Raw genomic sequence first — 20885 nt, forward strand, 5'->3', positions numbered from 1 at the left:
AAAAAAAAGTGTTGAACAGGAATTAAACTAGAACCTAGAAATTTTGTTTGGAAAGTTCCAAGTAAGGCATTTTTATTTTTTCCAAAGTGTTGCCTACATTTTCCACTAAACACAGTGAGTATTGAGTGAAAACTCTGCTGTCACTTTTCTGCTTGTGATAGATTGCCTCTACAGCACACAATTCCAAGCTGGAATGTTTACTGAACAGCTACATGATTCTGAAAATACATGATTGATTTGCCTTCATTAACATATTTACAACAATTTTCTTTCAATTTTCCTTTTTTCCTGGCCTTACTAAGCTTGATTTTGCAGTGCAATTTTTGCCCGTGCTCATAAACCCAGTGGTCCTTTGTTGTCTTTCTTGTGGGAATCTGTGCATTTCCCGCCTGTCCTTTATCTATCTATCCTGTAATGCTATATCCATCCACCTCCAAAAGCACAGAGGAAGAAGTTTGCCTGAAGTGTTTTATTCCTTGAACACCAGCTGCTCATTTCAGTCTCCATGGCTCATTCAATCATTCACCTGTCTGCTGAGATGGGTACCAACCGGTGTTCAATTGTGCTAGTGGAATTTGTGAGATGAAGCAAACTGGATTGAAAACCCCAAAACCTGGATTGAAACCCTGGCACTTTGTTTTTCTTTGAGCTTCCTGCTTTGTTTTTATTTTATCTTTTCTTTCAAATTAGAAACTGAATGTTAGGAGCAGGTTCCTCTGAACAGAGATCATGGAATCACAGATGGTTTGGTCTTTATTTCTTTTGGAAGCAGCCTGTTTGAGGAGGCACAGGGAGGATTCCTGGTTTGGTTCCCGCAGTTCCACCTCGAAAGAACTGACCTTTAGCTCTCTGTGGGGTGGAGAGTATTGAACTGCCATGGGAAGCAAAGCATAACACTGGGTAGACCAAAGTGCTGGCCTGGGACTATTCTGGTAGCTCCCCATGGCACAAATAGCTTTTTCACTTACACTCCACGTTTCCCATCACTTTTCCTGCTATACAGTTTAATTCATGCCAGGTGGATTATGAAGGGAAGAAAATGATGCAACAGTCAAAAAGTCCTTTAAGTCGTTCCAAAAATTAAAACATAATAAAATAAAAAAAACCAACAAAAACCAACAAAAAAGAGAGCTTCAAAACTAAAAAAAAAAAAAAAAAAAAAAAAAGCTTTGAAAACAAACTCAAAAGAAAGGAGGAAGGGGGAGGGGAAAAAAAAAGAACCCGGGAAAGATGAGTGAATGTTAGAGCAGGCACGATCATGGACAGACGCCAGCTACTTACGTTCACCTCGGTGATTGCTATATCAACAATGCTACCCACAACAATCAAGGCGTCAAATGTATTCCATGCATCACAGAAATAGTGCTGCATGTGGCAGAGAAGCCAAGGAGAGAAAGAGAAAGAGAGAGAGAGAAAGGAAGAGAAAGAAAGAATGAGAGAGAGAGAGGGAGAAAGAAGGGAAAGAGAGAGGGAAAGGGAGAAAAGAGGGGAAAAAAAGTAAAACGTAAAATAAAATAAAATAAAAAACAAAACAAAAGCATGAAAGAGGGAGAGAAGAGGAAAAAAAAATAAGAAAAGAAAGAGGTTACGTGGGCATATTAAATAGTCTCTTACCACTCTACAGTATTGGTTGCTCAAACCTCTGTAACGTTTCACATGGTGGAGGGTATCAACAAAAGCCTGGTTAGTCAGAAAGTTACACTCAAGCATGTCTACCTTTTGGAGGGAAAAAAAGCACACACACCCCAAACTCTGTGCGCTTTCACCAGTCACAGCTGTGGGGCGAGCTATGACAAGTGAAAAAGAAGGAGGCATTTTCCCCCCCTCCTTTTTTTTTCCCTGGGAGAAGGAGAAGGACGACGGCAAGTTCAATAAAAGCATGACTAGAGGAAAAAAAACAGAAAAAAAAACAAACAAAGAGAAAGAAAGAGAGAAAGAGAGAAGGAACAGCAGAGGAGGAGGAGGTGGTGGTATCCTGGGGAGGGTAGAGTAATACTCACATTAGTTTCACTGAGAATGACGTCTATAATGCTGCCAATTACGATGAGGAAGTCAAAAACATTCCAAGGATCACTAAAGTAACCCTACATAAGGAAGGGGCAGGCAGGATGGGGATTAAAAAGGAATGTTAGACAGACAAAAACAGTTTAAAATTACCATTAGAATTACTGCCCTGATACGTGAAGGGGCTTTCCTCTTAAGCCTACTTGTTGCCTCTCAAGCTGCAGCCCAGTCCTGGGATCCCTGACCTGTATGAGCAGCCCCTATCTAGTTAACGTGATTTCAGAGCAGGTATCCCTTCTCTCCAACTTTGGAAGAGGGGGCAAAGCACAGCCACACAGATCACTTTGAGCATGTCTGGTGATAGGAGTAGGGCTTGCAGGACCAGCTCCTCCAGACACTTTGATTCCTCACAACACAGCACCCTTCCTCATCTGGCTTAGATTTGGCTGTGGGAAGAGTACAGGAATGGAGTCATGTGGTTCTCTCAGAAAATGGGTCCCCTTCTGCCAGTGTGAATATTAATCCACCAGTCCATGCTCCAGATACAATGCTCTGTGCTGGCGTTAGGAGTGAATGGCTGGCTGCCCCACTGCAGTGCATCGTACCCAGTCATGATGGAGCAGAGGGCACAGAAGGGCTGAGGATGTGCTATCTAAACCTCACTGCTTGTCACCTTTCTCTTCACCCAGCCATACTAGTATTATGACAGCCATTAGCCTAACAGTTTCTATTACTAGTGCTTAAACTACAGGGCAGGACTGCCATTTCTGGTACTCTGAAAGCACATCTCACCACAAAATGAAAGTGTGAATGTAGCTTGTCCTGATGTACCCCACCAGGAAGCAGTAAGAACAAGAGCAAAATTGGCTTTAGCATGTGCTCACTCATGCTAAAGACAGTGCCACAGAACTACTGCAACACTGGCTGTCTAGACAAACTATGGCAGATCTGCTAGCAAGTGTTAAACTCATACTTTTGCTTTTCTGTGCAGGGGGCTATCTCAAATATCTCACTGTCCTAAGCAGAGCTCAAGAGAAGATAATCAGCACTGCTTAGTGTCCCCATCCTGCGTGATTTTTGGCTGGGAAGGCTATAAGGATACAGGACCTGTTTGGAAAAGGTTCTATTCAGCCCAGGACATGAGCTTCTGCACATAAAGTTCCTGTACAACACAGTATCATGAGCAAAGAAAATGTTAGCCCACTGAACACCTGTGCCAACCTCTTTCCCTTGTTCTGCAGTCTTAAAAGGAGGCGAATGTACAAAATGCTCCATACTCCTTTACTGTGTTTGGTTTTGTGAGCATGGGCTAAGCTGACCTCCCTGTTTCCCAGCTGCAGCATGTCTCCAATGAGACTGAACCCAAGCTGCACTGCGACTGCTATTCTTAGCCAGAGAGTCAGGTCATGGGTAAAGTGTGAGTCTGTGTTCCCAGGCAGTGCTGCAGAAAGCAGAAAGAAGAAAAGAAAAAGAAAAATAAAAAAAAGAAAGAAAAAAAATCCCAGCACTGGCACTGCACAAGCCAGGCTTGGGAACCTGAAATTACTGTGGGTTCAACCATCAGATGGAGCGGGCACTGGTAAAAAGTGCTTTTCTGAACTGAAGCACTGCCTCCAGGATGCTTGGAGACTCACATTTATAAGCTGCATTATGCTTGTGACAGGGGAAAAAAAAGAAAATCTGTGAAGCAGAGAAAGGCACTGCCCAGCTGGTTCTACCCCCGTGAAGGGAACTGGTGGAGTGGACTTTGAAATCTTCTCCAAACCAGCAAAAAAAGCCCTTTACTCTAGAGCCTGAAACAGGCAACTCTTAGCAGATCTACACTGGGAGAAGCAGTTATCCCATGGCTACACATTACTACACAATTAGCTACAACAGGAAAGAAGGAAACAGGAGCAAAAGCAAATTCAGAGAATATTATTATTCAGCGTCCAGCCTAGAAAATACACAACAAATATTAGAATGAATTCAGCAGTGATGTCCAGCATCGTTAGCAACCAGATGGACCTGGAATAAAACTGTAATTAGACTTCACCAAGAGGAATGGGAGGGAGAGAACAGCAGATTAAATTGTAGAGGCAAACACATTTTGAATAAATAAAGGACAGACACAGATCATACAGAGTTGCAAAAAGTGCCTTTGCAGCCTGATGCGACCTTGGCAGACAATACGCTTGCAGGATCAAAGAGAACACAGTAGAAGACAACAGACCCAATCCTCCTGCCCCTGTTCATATGCACAGTCCTGGTGAAGGCAATGGCACTGCTCACATGCCAAATGAATGCATGCATTCGATAGCATGGCTAACTTCCACTTTCTTCACAAATTGCATAGTTTAGGAATTATTAAGGATTTCAGCAGGAATCCAAACAACTCCATAAAAACAGTTTGATTTTGGGCAGCTGCAAGGGTGAAGATCCAAAACATGTTGCTCAGATTTTGCCTATGAAAATGATGACTATCTAGTTTTAAATATGTGGTGATGGATAGGTGATTATTTTTACTATGACTGGCATCATACATCAAACAATGTTTTTGATGCAAACAAATTCACAGTTTCTTTTTACTGAGCAACTTCTTTGCAAAGACCCCTACAGCCACTGCTGCTGGTGGAATAGCATTTGCTTTTGGTACAAAATGCAGGTGACAAGTAGCATCAAGTCCTGTCCTCAGATGACCACTGAAGCCAGTGAAGTAAAACTTGCTCCCATTTGAGATAATGCAGCTTCAACTGGAAGCAATGACACTGCACTGACAACGTTGGCACATCTTAGGAGAGATTCAGGCCCAGAAAGAAAAGGTCCCTTTTTTATTGCCATTACCAATAGCTACTTTGGACCTTTGTGACACCACAGCATATTTGAAGTCACTCTGCTAACCTTTTTCTCATGGGGTGCTCTCCTGAATCTCATCAGCCAGCTCCTTGCTTGAAAGTCATGAGCTGGTCTGCTCTGGGATCACAGAAAGAGCATTACCATGGTCCGTTACTGTGTGGCTTTAAGGTGGACTTAAGAGAGTTCTTCTCTTCCTCCTGTTCCTCTCAGATGAGTGACAGAGAGGAACCATGGATACAAATGCAGTTTTACTCAACCCCACATCCAATATGGCAGTGTTGAATTAAGAAAACACATGAAATTTAAAACTTTCCTCCTCACCTGTTCCCTCTGTTTTTCAAACAGAAGGGTGAAAAATAGGAAGATATTATTCACAGTAAGAGAGCTTAAAGAACACAGAGAAGATAGACGCTTCATTTGTGTGGAAGGTAATGGAATCTTTCCTTGAAAAGCCACCCTCCTTGGAGATATTTATACCAACAAACGGCTATGTGGCCACTTAGCTTTGGATCAGACCTCAGAACCTTGTCAGGAGTTAGGAGTACATATCGAAAGTGAACTAAACCCCTTTGGGACTTGCCTCTTGCAACCTCAAAGTATCTCTTCAAGCCACATTCTTCACTGGAGTGTACCAGGGTGGCTAATGAAAGACAAGCTGAATGAAGGAAGAGCTTTCACTCTAATAAAGAGGTTGTATTTCCAAACTGTTTTTCCCACCAGAAAGTTCTGTATATTTTTCCCAAGGGGGTGGAGGTCTGACTGGAAATGAATTGATGGCACTGTTTGTTTTTGCAGTACAGGAATTTAGAGTGTAATACCATATTTTACCCTTAAAGGGAGACGCTTGACCTTGATTTAGCTGCATAATTGCATGCCACATAATGGCAGCCTCAGGGGCTTACTGGGGAATGGTAGTCACCCTCTCCTGTGGGATGTCTTTGGAGATCCATGAAGCTTTTGGGGAGAAAGGAGGACAGAAAGAGACCAGGAGGATTGGACTGAATATTCAGGAAGCATAAAACAGCCCCACCATTAGAGCATATTTTTTCCCCACTTTTTTATTTCTCCAAAGGTAGCAAAGGATAGTGTATCACCACATGATCAATAAGTTAATGAAAGGTTGAGCATAAATATGCAGTAGCTGACTGGAATGGAATCTCATTAGTGTGAGGGGAGAAGACATGGTAGCATATCAGAATGAATATGCCAATCATTTTTAGGTTTCCTAGTTGCTGAGATTAGCTGTCAGAGAAGCTAGGGTTTGTTTTGGTACTTATTGACCCACTGAAATCTCTGGATTGATTTGAAATGGGTTCAGAAGTTCCGTTACTTTTTGTGAATATGAGATCCTAATGCAGTATCTGAGAAACCTCATTAACAGCAGGAAAAATTGTCCACTGGAGTCTGCCTGAAGGTCTGAGCTTAAAGTCACCTGAGGCCCATAATAAAAACGTGTGGTATCTGGCGAGCAATGCATCTACACTGAAACACAGAAATCCTCAGGGGAAAGGTGCTGTTGAGTAGCAACTATGGTAGCAGCTGGGTTTTGAGCATCCAGCCCTGTGGGAGCTGCAGGGTCGCTTGTGTGTTAATTGATGTGCAGTTACTTATGTGCTTAGTCCCAGGTTTTCATTCCCATCTCTTACGAGCTGGCTGGCAAAGTTTAACAAATGCCCCTGAAAGAAAAGTCTCTAAAGATGAAGAGCACAGCAAGGATCAAGGCTATTCTGGGTGGGATCTGAATGTAGGTCAGATGGTCCCCAGTGAAGAAGATGCTGCAGTGTCATAGGAAGAAAGGGAAAGACATGCATGCATGCATGTATGAATAGGGAAATGAAGCGTCAAGGAGAAGAAGCTAAGACATATAGGTAACTACACAGCCTAAAAAGAAAGCGAGCTACAGGAGAACCTTGCTATCACTTATCTGAAATAAAGTTGTATGCTAAAACAACAAAAAGAAGATTCAGTCTTAATCAGCTGAAAAGTGTATATGGAAAGGAGAGAAAGAAGCTGATACCCTGATACTCAGTGTGATATCTTAGCAAAAAATATTCCTGCTGATTGTAAAGGGCACCAAAGCAGACTTTGCTAGAAATTCACAAAATGAGATGAACCGCTAGTTTGGCTGAAGGTTGCTTGGTATGAGAATTTGTTTCTGAAAATGTTGCAGGATATTTGGAGCTGTGAGAGTCAGCTCTTGGACTTCTTAAAAGAGGCTTTCCCTGAAAGCAATTTTGCAAGAGGGACGGTTTCATTGGAAAATGGTATTGAATCAAATGACATTCACACTGCGCTGTGACTCTTGGCGTACCTTCTCACATCAGATTTGAGTGATTCACATGAATCCTGAACAATCTTACAAAGAAAACTACAATAGCTCCTGACACCAAATGGAGATTTGTGTCAGATGCAGGTTCTGTTATGCCAAGATACTATTTAGCCATAACAGCAATCAGGGAAATTAGCAGAACCTATCAGAGAAGGAATAAAGTGGAGGATGCAGCTGCTTGGAGCTCCTGACAGGCTACAGGAAACCGGCACCTATTTACACACCATCTATCAACTCACATCCATTGATGGATTAATTCTGAGACACAGACTCCCTGCAGTTCACCTACCAGTCACTGTAATGAGTCATTGCAGCAGAGAATTGCACAAGGCCCCCTGTGTTCCATCAAATCTTTCCACTGACAGGGAGTGAGGAGCTTTTCAGCTCCCTAGACTATTCCAAAGGTCTGGTCAGTTCTGAAGGGCTTCTGCCTCAATCTGCTTATTCCATAAGAAGACAAGATCAAGCTGTAGACCAAGATAGGTATTATAACTTCCTGTAACACCAACAACTTTGATGTTTTCCTTTATCCTTTCTCACTCTCTTTCACATTCTCTCTCACAAAAGGATGTCAGTGAAAGCAGACAGGTATCCCTTGGGGTCTGAGGACCTGCCAGGAAACAGTGGACACTGCTTGACACAAAGGAGCTGGAGATCTTGAACGGCCCTGTGACTTGGAATGCTTATTTCTAGGTCACTGGTATAAAGCTGGTGTACATGGTCAATGGCTAAAAGTGACCACCTTCTGATTACTTTTTCAGAGCCTGTAGGTCCGAAAGCAAACGATGGGTCTCACCTGTACTTCTAGTGGACAAATATCTCTAATCACAGAAAAAAAAGGAGAAAACTCCATTGCCTTAACCAAGGTCCCTAAGCCACCATTTGACAAACTTAAACATTTACAGAGGCTGGAATGATATAATCTCTTGTGTCACAACAGACCCTTTTTTTATGCTCTCCGTTACTGCTGACAATTGATAATGTCAGGAGGGACATGCCTAGAAAAGTCTTTGTCATACGTGTTCTGTGAACTGAAAGTTCTCTGAAACCCCTTCCATTCCACTAGAATTGCAATTGCTAGATGGTCCCGTGAGCTCTTCCATGCCCACCTACATGGTGGCACAGTTATCTTACATCTCTCTATATTTTATTTACTGTAAAGTGGCTAGTAGCACACAAGTACTCAGCCATGTGGAAGGCTTCAAGTGCAATGTTATAGTCCCAGTTTTTCCAAAGACTGGGAAAGACACATGACAAAGACAGTATGGAAGCATTTATCCTGGAAGCATCTCTTAGAGGTTGCAAAGACTGTATTTCAAGGCAACATGTTGAGAAGGCCTGAGGAAATGGTAACAGTAAAGCATGCTGAAACTGGATGGCTCAAGTAGCTGACTGATGTCATTTTTTGACTGGACTGCTCTTAGCTGCCTTTGAAAGGAGGGTGAGTAATTCCTCAGAATTCCTAAGGCCTCCTTGATATAAATGCTTGAAAAAGAAGCAGAGTAACAGAAAGCTGTCTTTAAGTTCTGTTGTTGACCTAGAAAAGTAAGATAAACATTCCTGACTTTCCTACAGGTATGCCATGGCACAGTGATACCCTGTGAGGAGTTGGGCCCTTTTCCTCATGAGCAGTAGTTACATTGCAATCATTTAACAATTACTGCCCTGCAGTCAGAAACCAAACCTGTTCTCACCAAAGAGAAACAAAATCAACACCAGTTTTACCAGAAAGACTGAAAAGTGAATGTGATGGCTTGCTATGTCTGAAGAGATCATTTATCACAAAATACATTCCGTGAGAATTTTGCTGTCAAATTCCATTAGGAAGAAGCTGTAAATGCTCAAAGACTTTGCAAGGTCTAGAAAAAGCAAGTCTTGATGAGAATCAACAGATAACTCTTGAAGGAAATAAACCAAACCAGCAACATGAAACAGTCCTATGAAAACAGCAAATGAAGAATGAAGAATGAAGAATGAAGCCATTTACTGTTGTGGGAAGATGAGCCAGCAGCAACGGCTCATAACAGTTGAGGAAGCATTCTGAATATGGGCTGGACTTGGAATAGCTTCCCTTTCTCTGCACCACGGGAAAACATGGTTGCTGCATGAACAGTGGATACTCACTGGAAAGAAAGGCACAGTCTTCTAGAAACAGGCTGGTAGGTTTGAGCAATAGGTTTCTTAATTTGTTTTTTTTTTCTAGGTTATCTCCATTTTCAGGAAAGACTTGATTTTCCACGGATTAGAATAGTTAATAAAACAATGCTTACTTTCATGTAATCCATCAACCACAACTTTCCAAAAGAGAATGGTTACTCTTATTTTACATGCGTGAAAGCAGAAACGTAGAAACCTAAAGTTTCCAAGGTCCTACAAAAGTCAGATTCATGACAGAAGAGAATCAAACTCTTAGACCTCATCCAGGTAACCATCTGGCAGAGGAAATGTAACTTCCTAACATGAGGAACAGTTCTTAACAGGGGCTGTATCACAGTCTGCTACCTGGTATCATTGTTACATGAAGAGAAGACTCACATCTGTGAGAATTCTTGACCCTAAAAAACAACCTCACGTGAAGTGACAGAGAGTTGGGATTTTCCTTTTGAGAGTCAGAGCAAGTCACTTTTCCCTGGAACTGTGCCCTGTACATGCTGCTGCTGATGCTGTCGATGCAGTTGTGAATGAGACCCCAGGGCTTTTAACTGTGTGAATAATTCTCTGTATTGAATAATTAAGTGCAATAGCTAATACAGTACTTCCCACACTGTTGCATTGTGCAGTCGTATCATTATTTTTGATCATTTCTAATGACATTAAAACCCCCAAGTGCCAGACTGAAAATAAATCTGTCACAATGTTGCAGCAATATGCAAATTCTCTGGGTACGCTTGCTGTGAAGGAGAAGGTCCTCTCTCATTGAAGCTCTTACACAGCTTCTTTAACAGCTTTTTCTGCCTACTGAATTCTCCACCGATCCTTCAGAAAGCTGGAGGATTGCATAGCTCTGGCTGATCAGTGTTAGGAATTTCACACTTTCTATATAGTAATTAGAGGATCTATTTGTGTGCAGAAAATTGCTGGCCTCGTCCTCCAGGGAGGAGAACATCCTGCATTTAAACAACAAATGTAACACGGGAAGCGGCAGATCAAACAGCCTTTTTGTCCCTCACCAATTGCTCAACGACAACATGAAAGGGCATTTATTTCTGCATGAAGAGGGAAGTTTGTTCTGTATGCTCATTTCACTCTTGGCCTCTTCTCTGGGGGCACCAATGAAGAAACCAACCGAGATCTGCTTGTGCCTTTCTGCAACACACATTTTCCATGAGGAAATGGGACTAGTATACTTCATACAGGATGTCAACCAGTGTTCAGAAGGAAGACTTTAATGTTTCCTGACCCAGATTCAATTAGAGGTATGAGCTAGGATTTACTGTGAAATTCCATTTCTCATCATCTGCCTAGCTGCTTCTGCTACATTCACCTACCAAATGTTTTTCACACTGCATGACTTGTTTAGGTGGAGTCACGCCTATGCCATCTCAGAATATAAGCATATGCACAATAGAAAAACTTTAGTCTGGCACTACTTTCTTCTCCTTCAAAGTGTCGGGAATAGCCAGACTTCTCCTCCCACACACCTCCCTGGTGAGGAACTTGGTGAAATCTAGAAGTATCAAAGAGGATTCCCTGTACTTCCACATGACAGAGAAGGCAGTTACTTGCTTGCTAACTCCTCATTTGTGGAAACTGTGCTAAATCAACCTCACTCCTGAGCATTCTGTTGCAAATTCTCTTTTTCTGTATTATCTGGAAGATCTGTTGTTCAAGGCTCTACAGTTACATCAGGTGTACTGTTTAACTTGATGGGCCAGCACTCTAAAACATCAGGATGTGGTTCCTCTTTCTTCTAATATCACTGCTTTGTAACGTGTTGGCAGCACAGACTCCTAAACAGCTTCAGTTTAAGGCGTGGAATAACAAAAGTGGCTGCTTTAGTCCTTGGCTAGCTGGATGCCCTTCTATGTTCTGTGAGAAAGTTTTAATGCCGAGCTGCTGTGAGAGTGCTGTGGCCCATGCTGTGCTGCAAGAGCCTCTATTATTTCTTAGCTTCTCTTTTCTTTCTCCTGGACATATGGGGCAGAGAGAAATTGTCAGGCAAGCAGCATCCAGAAGCAAGTCTACCTGATGACTCTCTGTTCCAACCCACTGATGGGTAGAAAGGACTGGGATGACTTGACCATTCACGTCTAGAATAATTATCCCAAGGATTTCTTCACATCAAAGTCACCTAAATATGCTGCTCTGACACACAGTATTTTGCAGAAAGGGCTTAGAAAAGAGGCTCATTCTTCCTCCCCAACCTGTGGACATGAAAGACCTTATGGTCAAATCTCCACATGATACGTATGCTATGTAAAATGCATGAAACTCTGGCAGATAGATAATCACAGTAAAGACAGCAGATAAGTGATTAATGAGGGCTTAAGATGTCTTCCCTTTTCTATTGCATTTCCAAAATCCTTGAGCCTGATTCAGCAGTTAATTGAGAGCCTCAGACTGACTGCACACATAAAATGCAGTGTCTGGTGGTGCACTACAGAGATGTCAGAGATTTCTGGTCATATGGCAGCTGGGCTTGTTGGAGCAGCTGAAATTAAGTCTGGCTGGGCTACTCGCTGTACAGAAGACACAGAGAAACATATAATACATTCAGACTTCATCCAGAAAAGGAAATTGGGGTGAAAAAGGAAAGAATTTCTGGTGTAACATGCTGATGTATTTTGCAGTGAGGCTGAGCTTCATCCACAGAAGTAGGAAAATACACTGCACACAACTTGCAAATTATTCTGATGAGACAGTACACAGGGAAGCTCTGTGGCAGAGATACTGATGCGTTTGAACATGGTGACTTGGGATGTCTGCCAGAGAACTTCAATAGAAGGCAGAAGCACAAAAAGATGCTCATTAGCTTAAAAGCTATGGATTGTAATTCAGTTTTCAATATTTTAAAAATCCCTTTCCTTGTTTGCTTTTCTTTTTAGCCTTGGTTCTGTTTTACTTCTCCTTGCAACATTTTTTGTGTAATAGTTTCTTTCTCTAATTTATTAATATTTTTCTCTTTCAGGGTCTTCATTCTTTTTTTCTTTCAAATTTTTATTTATTCCTTTTGCCTTTAAGGATATTCTGTCCATTCACATTCTCTATTATTTTCTCCCCTCCAGGCTTTATTTCACTCTCTTCCCGCCTCCCAGGACATAGTCCTTCCTCTTTGTTTAGGTCTCTCACTTCCTTCAGTTCACACACTCTCTTACCTGACTGTTCCTACTTCTCTCCAAGCTCACTATTTTTTACCCAATATCAAGCATAGCTCACTCTTCCTTTTTGCTGAATGAGGTATATTTTTTTCCCACCCACAGACTCTGAAACCCCTTGCTCTCTCACCCCTTCTTTTGCTTTTTAAAGCACTTGCAACAACCAAAAGCAGGGTGGAAGACTGCCCTTCCTATTGCACTGGGAGATGGCTCAGCTGCCCCTCCAAAACCAAAAGTGTAATACTGAAGCCAAGGAGAGGAAACGATTAGATGACCATTTAGGTTAAAAACCTTCAAAGCAGAGAAATCTGCAAAGTAAGAGCCATTTGACAACCAGAATTGTGAGGCCAAACTCCAAGAAAGGGAAACAGCCGTCTGCATTATGGGCTCACTTAAACATTTACACAAACTAAACTACTAATTTTTATCACCATACTTCATGCAGACTTTTAACTAAATGTGATTCCTATGCCTGTTGGATGGATCTGAAGTGGTTTTCCACTCTGAGCAAAAACAATTCAATCGTAACCAGTTTTCTGACATTTTTGTACGAGTGCAAAAGTCTTCACTTTGCTTTCTCTGCATAAGCTGGACAAATAAAACACAGTGATGAATGATGCTAGGGCAGCATCCTGGGCTATACAGGTATTTCTAAAGGTACTAGAGTGAACAAGTACAAAAGCATTAGATCTTCAAAATTAACCAACATTGTTTCTGTGGTGCAAGGGAAAAGATCTCATATAAATTTCAGCTGTTTGTGAAAATGCTGAAGACTCTAGCCTGACCAAGAAATGACAGATTATGGTAATGGTGAAGAAGAAGAATGCAAGTAGCATGAAGCAGTCAGTGTGGCTTTAGGAAAGACTGCTCAAAGATCTGTTTATAGGCATAAACATAAGAGAAATGGAGTAGTAAAAAGGGAACAAAAACAGATGAATAATTTTTCAGGTTTGAGAATAGATACCAGTGCATCAAATACATGATAAATGCTGACTGAGTGAAGCTTAAAGAGGAGTAAAGAAGGGCAGATGCATCGGGGGAGAAAGAAACACTGAGGACAGGTAGATCCATCAGTAAACGGAGACTAAGAAGTAAGTATGGGTGACACTCATGATTTCTACTACTCAGTGTCATATCTCTTCCTGGGATCACACAGGATTATTTGCCTTGTGCTGAATGTGAAATTCATTTGAAACAGTGCACAGAAGTCTGAACTCTGCTGCATGGAAATGACATTAAAAAATGGCATGAATTCAGAGTAAAGTAGCAGTGATAAACGAGGGACTGAACTAACTATCTGAGGCAGGACAGATGGCATTACAGGCTGCTTTACAAGTAGCATCCATAAACACCCAGGGAAGAAAGGTGCTGACAGTGTCTGGTAAATGGAATAGACCTGTGATCTGTAGTCTCTGTGACAGCCATAATTCCGCAGAGGAAATCCCCGAGATTCCCTTTCTACATGCAGACCTGAATTTGACAAAATATATGAACATGTGTTTTATTTTATGCATGGGAGTAGTTCCACTGATATGTCTTCCCTAGTTTGAGGTGACAGGGACTGTGGTTGAAAATTCATAGTTCTCCTATTACTAGTCCTACCCAAGCTAGCAAGGGGATAGATTAAATGTTTCCTGAAAGAAGTAGATGCGGTCCATCAGTAAAACAGCCCATTCCATAGAGCTGGAAAGATCTGAAATCCTTGGAAGAATATCTATCACCATGTTAGCATGTACGTTGACAGATGGAACAGGTTCCCATTGAACATATGAATGGGAATATTAAGTTGCTGTCTTTGAATTGAAAACATAAACCTGAGTCAGGTTTTATACAGCAGCTGGACATTCATGAACTGATGCTTGTGGAGATTTCTTCTTTAAGAAGCTTGGACAGTGGTAGCTGCAAGCACCCCAGACAGCACAGCACCTCTCATTCCCTTTAGTAGCTTTCTCTGGAAAAAGCACGAAGCAGCAGCAGCTTGCTCCATGCAGGAACCGGAAAGCAGCTCACCAGACTGGCTGGAGAACTTATAAAATTAGAAAAACAAAGCAGCAAAAGTCCTTGGCTCAACAGCATTACTTTTATACTGTCTGTCTCTTTGAAGTAGCTAGTCTCGAATCAGTTTATGAGCATCAGCCAAGACAAACACTCAGGTCCATTTGGGAGTTTTGCTTTGGAGCAGCACATTAACACACTGTAAGCAGATGCAGGGCATGTAGTGGAGGTTTTCTCTATTAGCAGCACTAATCATCCCAAATCTCTCTTGCTTATTGTTAGCACACTCTTCTGTCGAGACTGCATCAGACACAAATTAGCTGTCTTACACAGTGCTTAGATCCTGAAAAATTTATCCTGCGAAAAACCTGGGATAACTGATCCTCTCCTCCAAAAAATGTGCCACACAGAAACACAAGGGATCTTAGAGGCTGGCCTTGTCCCTGCCTGGAATTCTTTATTCATACCAGCAGCAGCTGCTCCAGCTAAAGCACCCCTCCTCTCTCTTAGCCTTCCTGCAGACTGAATAACCAAAACTCTGCTCACAAAGAATGGCCAGTAAAAGGGACAGGTATCAAAGGGGCTTGCTGACTAGAGCAACCAACCTCAACAGTAACAGTATGTTTAGTTAGGAAAGCCCTTGTCTTTCTACCTCCTTCACATACTTTCTACAAGTGTTAGGAGAAGAGCCCTGACTGAGACTTGGCTCCTTACTCCTGCAGCTGGCCTTTCAATAAGTAAATCCTTGCTCTTAACACTAGATACAGGGCTGGATTATCCATGATGATTCTTTGCAGTCAGGCACATACATGATCCTACTTCATGTCTGTGCAACCGACCATGTGGGTTTTTTTCACCTTTACTATTAAGAGTAGCAAAGAAGAAGGACGTGTCTCCTCACAGAATGGGAGCAAAAACTGGATAAAGGAAAAATATCTTTTCAGTCAGAGACTGCCACACTTTTTTGTTCTTGTGCATGTAATACACAATGGTAACACTGTAGTGTGTTATATTACTGCATATAATAGCAATTGTCATACCACTGCCTGCAGCAGGAACTCAGTATATGAGGCTCCCCCAAAGCTGTTCTGCATGGACACATCCCTGTGGTGACTTCTGTAAGAAGCTTGAGTGACAGCAGCTCTGAGTACCTCAGGGATCTGTCCTAGTTACCTTAGCAATTCTCTCTGGTAAAGGTATGAATAAACAGCAGCTTGTTCTACCTTGCACAGATGGAGAAAACCACGATCCTCTGTTGCTGCTGCAGACCATTCATTCCAAGGTTCCTTTAGGAAGTGCTTGTAGAAGGAAGAGCTCTGCAGCAGATGCTCCAGAGTTACAAGTCAGTTACTGCATTGCCTGCTATAGTTGAAGGTTAGCTGCAGAACCTACTCTTGAGTTTAGCACCACAAAGTTGGAGAAAACAGAGAATTCTGACAGCTTCGGTTCCATGCTCAGTTCTTTTCTGCCACACTCTCCTGGGGCTTGTCACTAAGGTGAGGACACACCACCTTCAGCTAACCAAGTTTCCTGCTTTCTTGTTGTCAGTTATAAATCCTACAGCTCCCTCATTTGAAGGTACTCTTCAGATGGAAAAGAGTGATGTTTGGGCAGAAATGAAAAGTGCGACAAAGCAGCTTAAACAGAAGCTGGTTTGTGGTTTATTTCTCAGGAAATGGCAGACAAATCTTGTCTTTGGCAGAGATCTCATGAGCATTTTATCGTGTCATTTCATACCTGGGAAACATTAATATTGCTTAGGACCTCATTTCTTTGTTTGGGGGACTTCACTGCTTAGAGGGGAGAGAATTATGGCTGTGCTGTAGTAATGTTCACTCAAGTGACAATTAAATCCTTTTGGACTTTCCCAGATGGTATTCTTGGGAACAACCTTTATCTGCAAATGCAGTTTGCTTTTATACCTTGACTGACAGGAAGACACAAGTTCTGGCCAAACAAGGGCTGAGGTAACAACTTACTCCAAGCTGTGAGACTCCCACATCAGAACATACTCTAGGCAAGTGCAACCTAAAGAGAGGCAGATTGTGCCACCCAGCATTGCCCCACATCTGTCCAAGTGGCTATCTGGGATAGGGGGTTTCCTTCTTTGGAGAGCAGGTTGAGTCAATATGGAACAGGGAATGAACGCTGCTGGACAAGTCCATGAGTTGAGCAGACAGTGGCAAGTTACACAGGGAATTTTGATTTTCAGACTTGAGCTGCTGAACTGGTACTCAACATAATCCATTGCAAATGCAGCTGGAGGCAAGTCTTGTTGCTGTATTAATTTTTTTCATAAATTCATTCCTGTTTTAGTTCCCTGTAAATCCTGTGGTTCCATTTTTTTTTATTTTGTCTATTTTCTTGAAGGTATTTAATTAAAATAGCAACTTGAGAGTTAGTACTATTTTTGGCATATGTGCCAGACTACAATTTGAAACAGATTTATTCTTCTCACTAGCTATTCTTTCAGGATGGGCAGGACCCAGCCTGAGACTGTTGTCTGATCCTTAGTTCAGAAGACTTTGTTAAGACTCTACTACCCTGGTCACCATGAAAGCTTCTTTTATACTGTCAATTTTACTATAATGTAGTAGCTGGGGTTTTATTTGGAAATTACAGGATCATGGAAAACTGGGCTGAGAGGGACATCATGTCTAGTCTAGTCCATTCTACTATCCGAAGGTAGATCACACATTCCTTGGGTGTTTCTAATGAGAGGTTCCCCTAACTTAATCTTAAACCCTCAAATTATAGAAATTCCACGATGCGTTTAGGCAACCTGTTCCAATGTTTTGCTATCCAGAGTATACATGCTTACCCCTCAGTTGATTTTGTTTAGTACTTGATTGCGCAGCAAAACTTGAAGCTGAGATTAGACACAGGAAAGTAAGACAGAGGATGTAGAAAGTACCTTCAATATCATCAGTGACAATTCTTTACTTTTTAGATGCAACCATGTCAAGTAAAGTGTTTCTTGGTATGTACAGAGCTCAATATTCGAACTGGTAGAACTTTTTCCCTAAATGCTCAGAACAAATTCTGCTGAGAACCTCATCTTTCTCAAAGTTAAGAATCTCCTGAGAAGCAGAACTATGAAATCAGAAGAACATTACAAAGCCTGTGAGATACATTTCTGGGTACACAGTGTGCAAGTAATACTTTTGCAAAAGTGCCAGAAATTTTTCTTGCTAACAGACACGGTGACATCTCAGAAGTGAAAGGGTCCTTCCAGAAAATTACAATCCCTTCTGAAACAGATGATATTTCTAAATTTACCAAGACAGTGTTTGAGATTTCACACACCCCACCAATAATAAATAAATAAATAAATCAGCCCTTCACCACGACCACATACGGTGCTCTTAACTTTCAAGAGAACTACATCTGAGATGGGATAGTGATATTGGTCTCAGGAAGAAAAAATTGCGACTCTTTTAAGAAGTGGTGCTAGAAAGTGGAGTAGGTTGGGTAGGAGTAAAGTCAACACAGAGATCACAAGAAAAAGTAAGACCAGATTCAGTAGAATTGGACAGCAAAGCTTCTGAGCTGAGGATGAGGAAGACGTTAGGTTAGATCTGGGAGGAGTGCTTAACTTCATTGATCCCCTAAATGTTTAACATGAAGGACAAGCATGAGCATCAGAGACATGATTGCTCTCATCTTAACTAATGTCATAACTGATGCTTCAGACAGTATTTGTCTACCCTAGTGTATCAAGGTATTCTTCAACATACAACCCCATGTGTCAAGGTATCACTGAAGATATGAAATGGCATGAGATACTGGTACTTAAGTATCTGGATTCTGCTCCTTATGACCCAACCCTGAGCTTAAACCTTAAAGAAGAAGGACTTGTGTAATCTTAAATTATGTGAGGTCAGAATCTTTGTCCTTGTCCTGCAGTAGCTGTGCCAAATTAGTTGGAAGAGGTTGTAGGTTATAATCATACCCCATGGTGCAGCTATACTAGCAAAATACCACGACCCAATGGACAGGACAATACTTTCAGACAGAAACTGCTGGGGTATTGAATATTATCAGTGAAATCTTATATCCGAAACTAAAGCAATTCAAACCATCACTGAGATGTAGCCCTCCCAGAAGCAACATTTTTTTCCAAAGCTCATAACTCAAAATGAGTCATGCTTGATTAACTTCACTTGGGCCAGAAGACTAATCATGGGATGCTATTTATAATTTATTTAAGGAAAGTCAAAGAGAGCATTAGAATGACATTGAGAATGGAAAACATGTTATGGCCTTAACGTAGTGTCACTGCTATAACTTAATGAAAACAGAGAACTAGGAACCTCCTCTCGTAGCAGGTGTGGCCTTTAATTACTTTTATTTGTTTTAGTGTGTCTCCTCTCCAGTGAAAAACTCATTAAATATATGTGAGACTCCAATCCAGACAGCAACTGTCCAGCTCAGTTATTGGTGGGGTAATAGATCAGAAAGTTTCACCTCCTCCTTCTCGTCACAGCTGCCCCGCACACATGCACACACACACAGAAGGCCAGGAAACTCTACCCCTATAGCACCTACCTTGGGTTTGAAGGCGATTAATTTCAGGACCATCTCAACAGTGAAGAGGCCAGTGAAGAGCATGTTGAGGATGTTCATGGCTTCCTTAAACATGCAGCTCTGACCGTAGTGCTGAAAAATAGTATCCCGGCACCAACATGAGGAACAGACGTATCAATTTGTTTAGTTAGTTAGGAATCCACAGGGCCCCTCCTGATCTCCCTTTGTGATTGAGGCTCTCTAAAGAAACCCCAATATGCTCCATCTTTTCAATGTAGAATTCCCATCTCCCTTTACCCATACACATTTCCGTATCTCTAGCCATTTTTGCTATCTGCCTCTGGATCTCCTATCTTTATAAAAAAAGCTTTTTGAGTGGTGGCTACCAAAATCACACTCAAAACTCCAGTTGAGCTCTCATTATAAATTTGCATAATGGTACAAGACAGTCTTCAATTGTGTTTGTTATCTAACCATTCCCTAACACGGATTGCTTTCTTGTTTGATTGCTACTGCACAGTAAACAGGGGTTTCACTGAGCTGTTCATAATGATACCAAGCCATTCCCCAAGTAATTACACTTAATTCAAGATTCTGCAAAGTATATGAGCAGTTCAAATCATATCTTTCCAACATGCATTATCTTGCATTTGTCAACTCTGAATTAAATTTGCAATCATGCTGCCCGTTCACTTAACTTTATTAAGGTCTTATGAAGTTACTCTCCATCTGCTATCGATTAATTCAAGTAGCGTCTTCAGCAAATGTTGCCACCTCACTCTTCATTTCCCTATTTCCAGATCATTGTACTTGAGACTGATTGCACTGCCTTATTCTAAGGTCATCTTCCAGTACATATTATAAGGCTCTACTGGTAATTGCTTAACTTTGATAAACTTTATTGCTTAACTTTTATAAACAGCTGGCATGAACTTTCATATTCTACATTGGCTCAGGGTGATTTATTTACAGGACTTTCAGTTAAAATAATTCAACTGCAGCTGAAAGCAGTCCAGGAAAAAATATATCATTGAGGTGTTTTTTAAAGTTTTTTGTTGCATTCTCCTTGAAACACTTTAGTACTTGCATGACTTTACTTAGAAACTTGGAATTTCACTGTAATGAGGCTTTTGCTGTTTGTTACAAAGTTTGACCCAAATCTGGCCACAGTATAAGCCTTTGGAAAAATGTACTTTTCTTAAGATGGCTACAGACATCCTAGAATCTCCAGAGATGCTGGCCTTCCTCAGCATCTCACAAACATCTAATAGCTTCTAGCTCCACCTGCCCTGTGTGTGCAGCATTGTCACAGCAACTGAACATGTTTCACAGTAAACATTATAGTCTCCCCTATTGCTTCATGACAGCAGGGCGGTAGATAGTTTAGCTGAGAGAAGAGCACTTTCTTGTGCTTATGATGCCTCACTTCTTTTTTGGTCCCTTAGGCAAGAGAGCAGAGGAAGCCTTCACTGGGGAAGGGAAAGAACTAGACCAGAAGAAGAAAAAGTAGGGAGGTCAAGAAATCTGGTGAGATGGGACTGGAGACAGTGAGAGAAAATAAGGTGAAAATTGGCTATGAATGTGGATTTAGACAGTGAGTGATAGGAAACTGATGCTAATTTTGAGAGGAGGCTGGGAGTGAGGCAGACTGGGATTGATCCAGTGGAAAATGTAGTAGTGGGATGCTAAGATCAAAAGGGAAGTTGGTGTGGGAGTGTATGGAGAGGTACAAACTAGAGAAGAGAACAAAGTGTAACAGAACAACCAAATGGAAACGTGATCTTTAAGGTCCCTTCCAATCCAAGTCATTCTATGAATCTATGAAAGGGGAAAGAGAGACTGAAAAGGAGATCCATGGAGGGGTAACTACAACTGAGTCT

General features: G+C 41.6%; 1 protein-coding gene across 1 annotated transcript in view; it reads right to left on the minus strand.

Moving 5' to 3' along the window:
- CACNA1C (calcium voltage-gated channel subunit alpha1 C) overlaps nucleotides 1–20885 on the minus strand; it is a 484424-nt gene that overhangs the window by 55836 nt on the left and 407703 nt on the right. Inside the window, exons 30-32 of the mRNA XM_061364015.1 lie at nucleotides 19027–19137; nucleotides 2001–2084; nucleotides 1282–1365 (exon numbers count right to left, since the gene is read on the minus strand). Coding sequence (XP_061219999.1) covers nucleotides 1282–1365; nucleotides 2001–2084; nucleotides 19027–19137 — 279 coding nt within the window. The remainder of the gene's footprint in view (nucleotides 1–1281; nucleotides 1366–2000; nucleotides 2085–19026; nucleotides 19138–20885) is intronic.

Source organism: Neopsephotus bourkii, unplaced genomic scaffold (assembly GCF_033783945.1).
Source record: "Neopsephotus bourkii isolate Nb327-2 ecotype Australia unplaced genomic scaffold, CSIRO-AGI_Nbou_v1 NB_1183, whole genome shotgun sequence".
NCBI classification, from domain to species: domain Eukaryota; kingdom Metazoa; phylum Chordata; class Aves; order Psittaciformes; family Psittacidae; genus Neopsephotus; species Neopsephotus bourkii.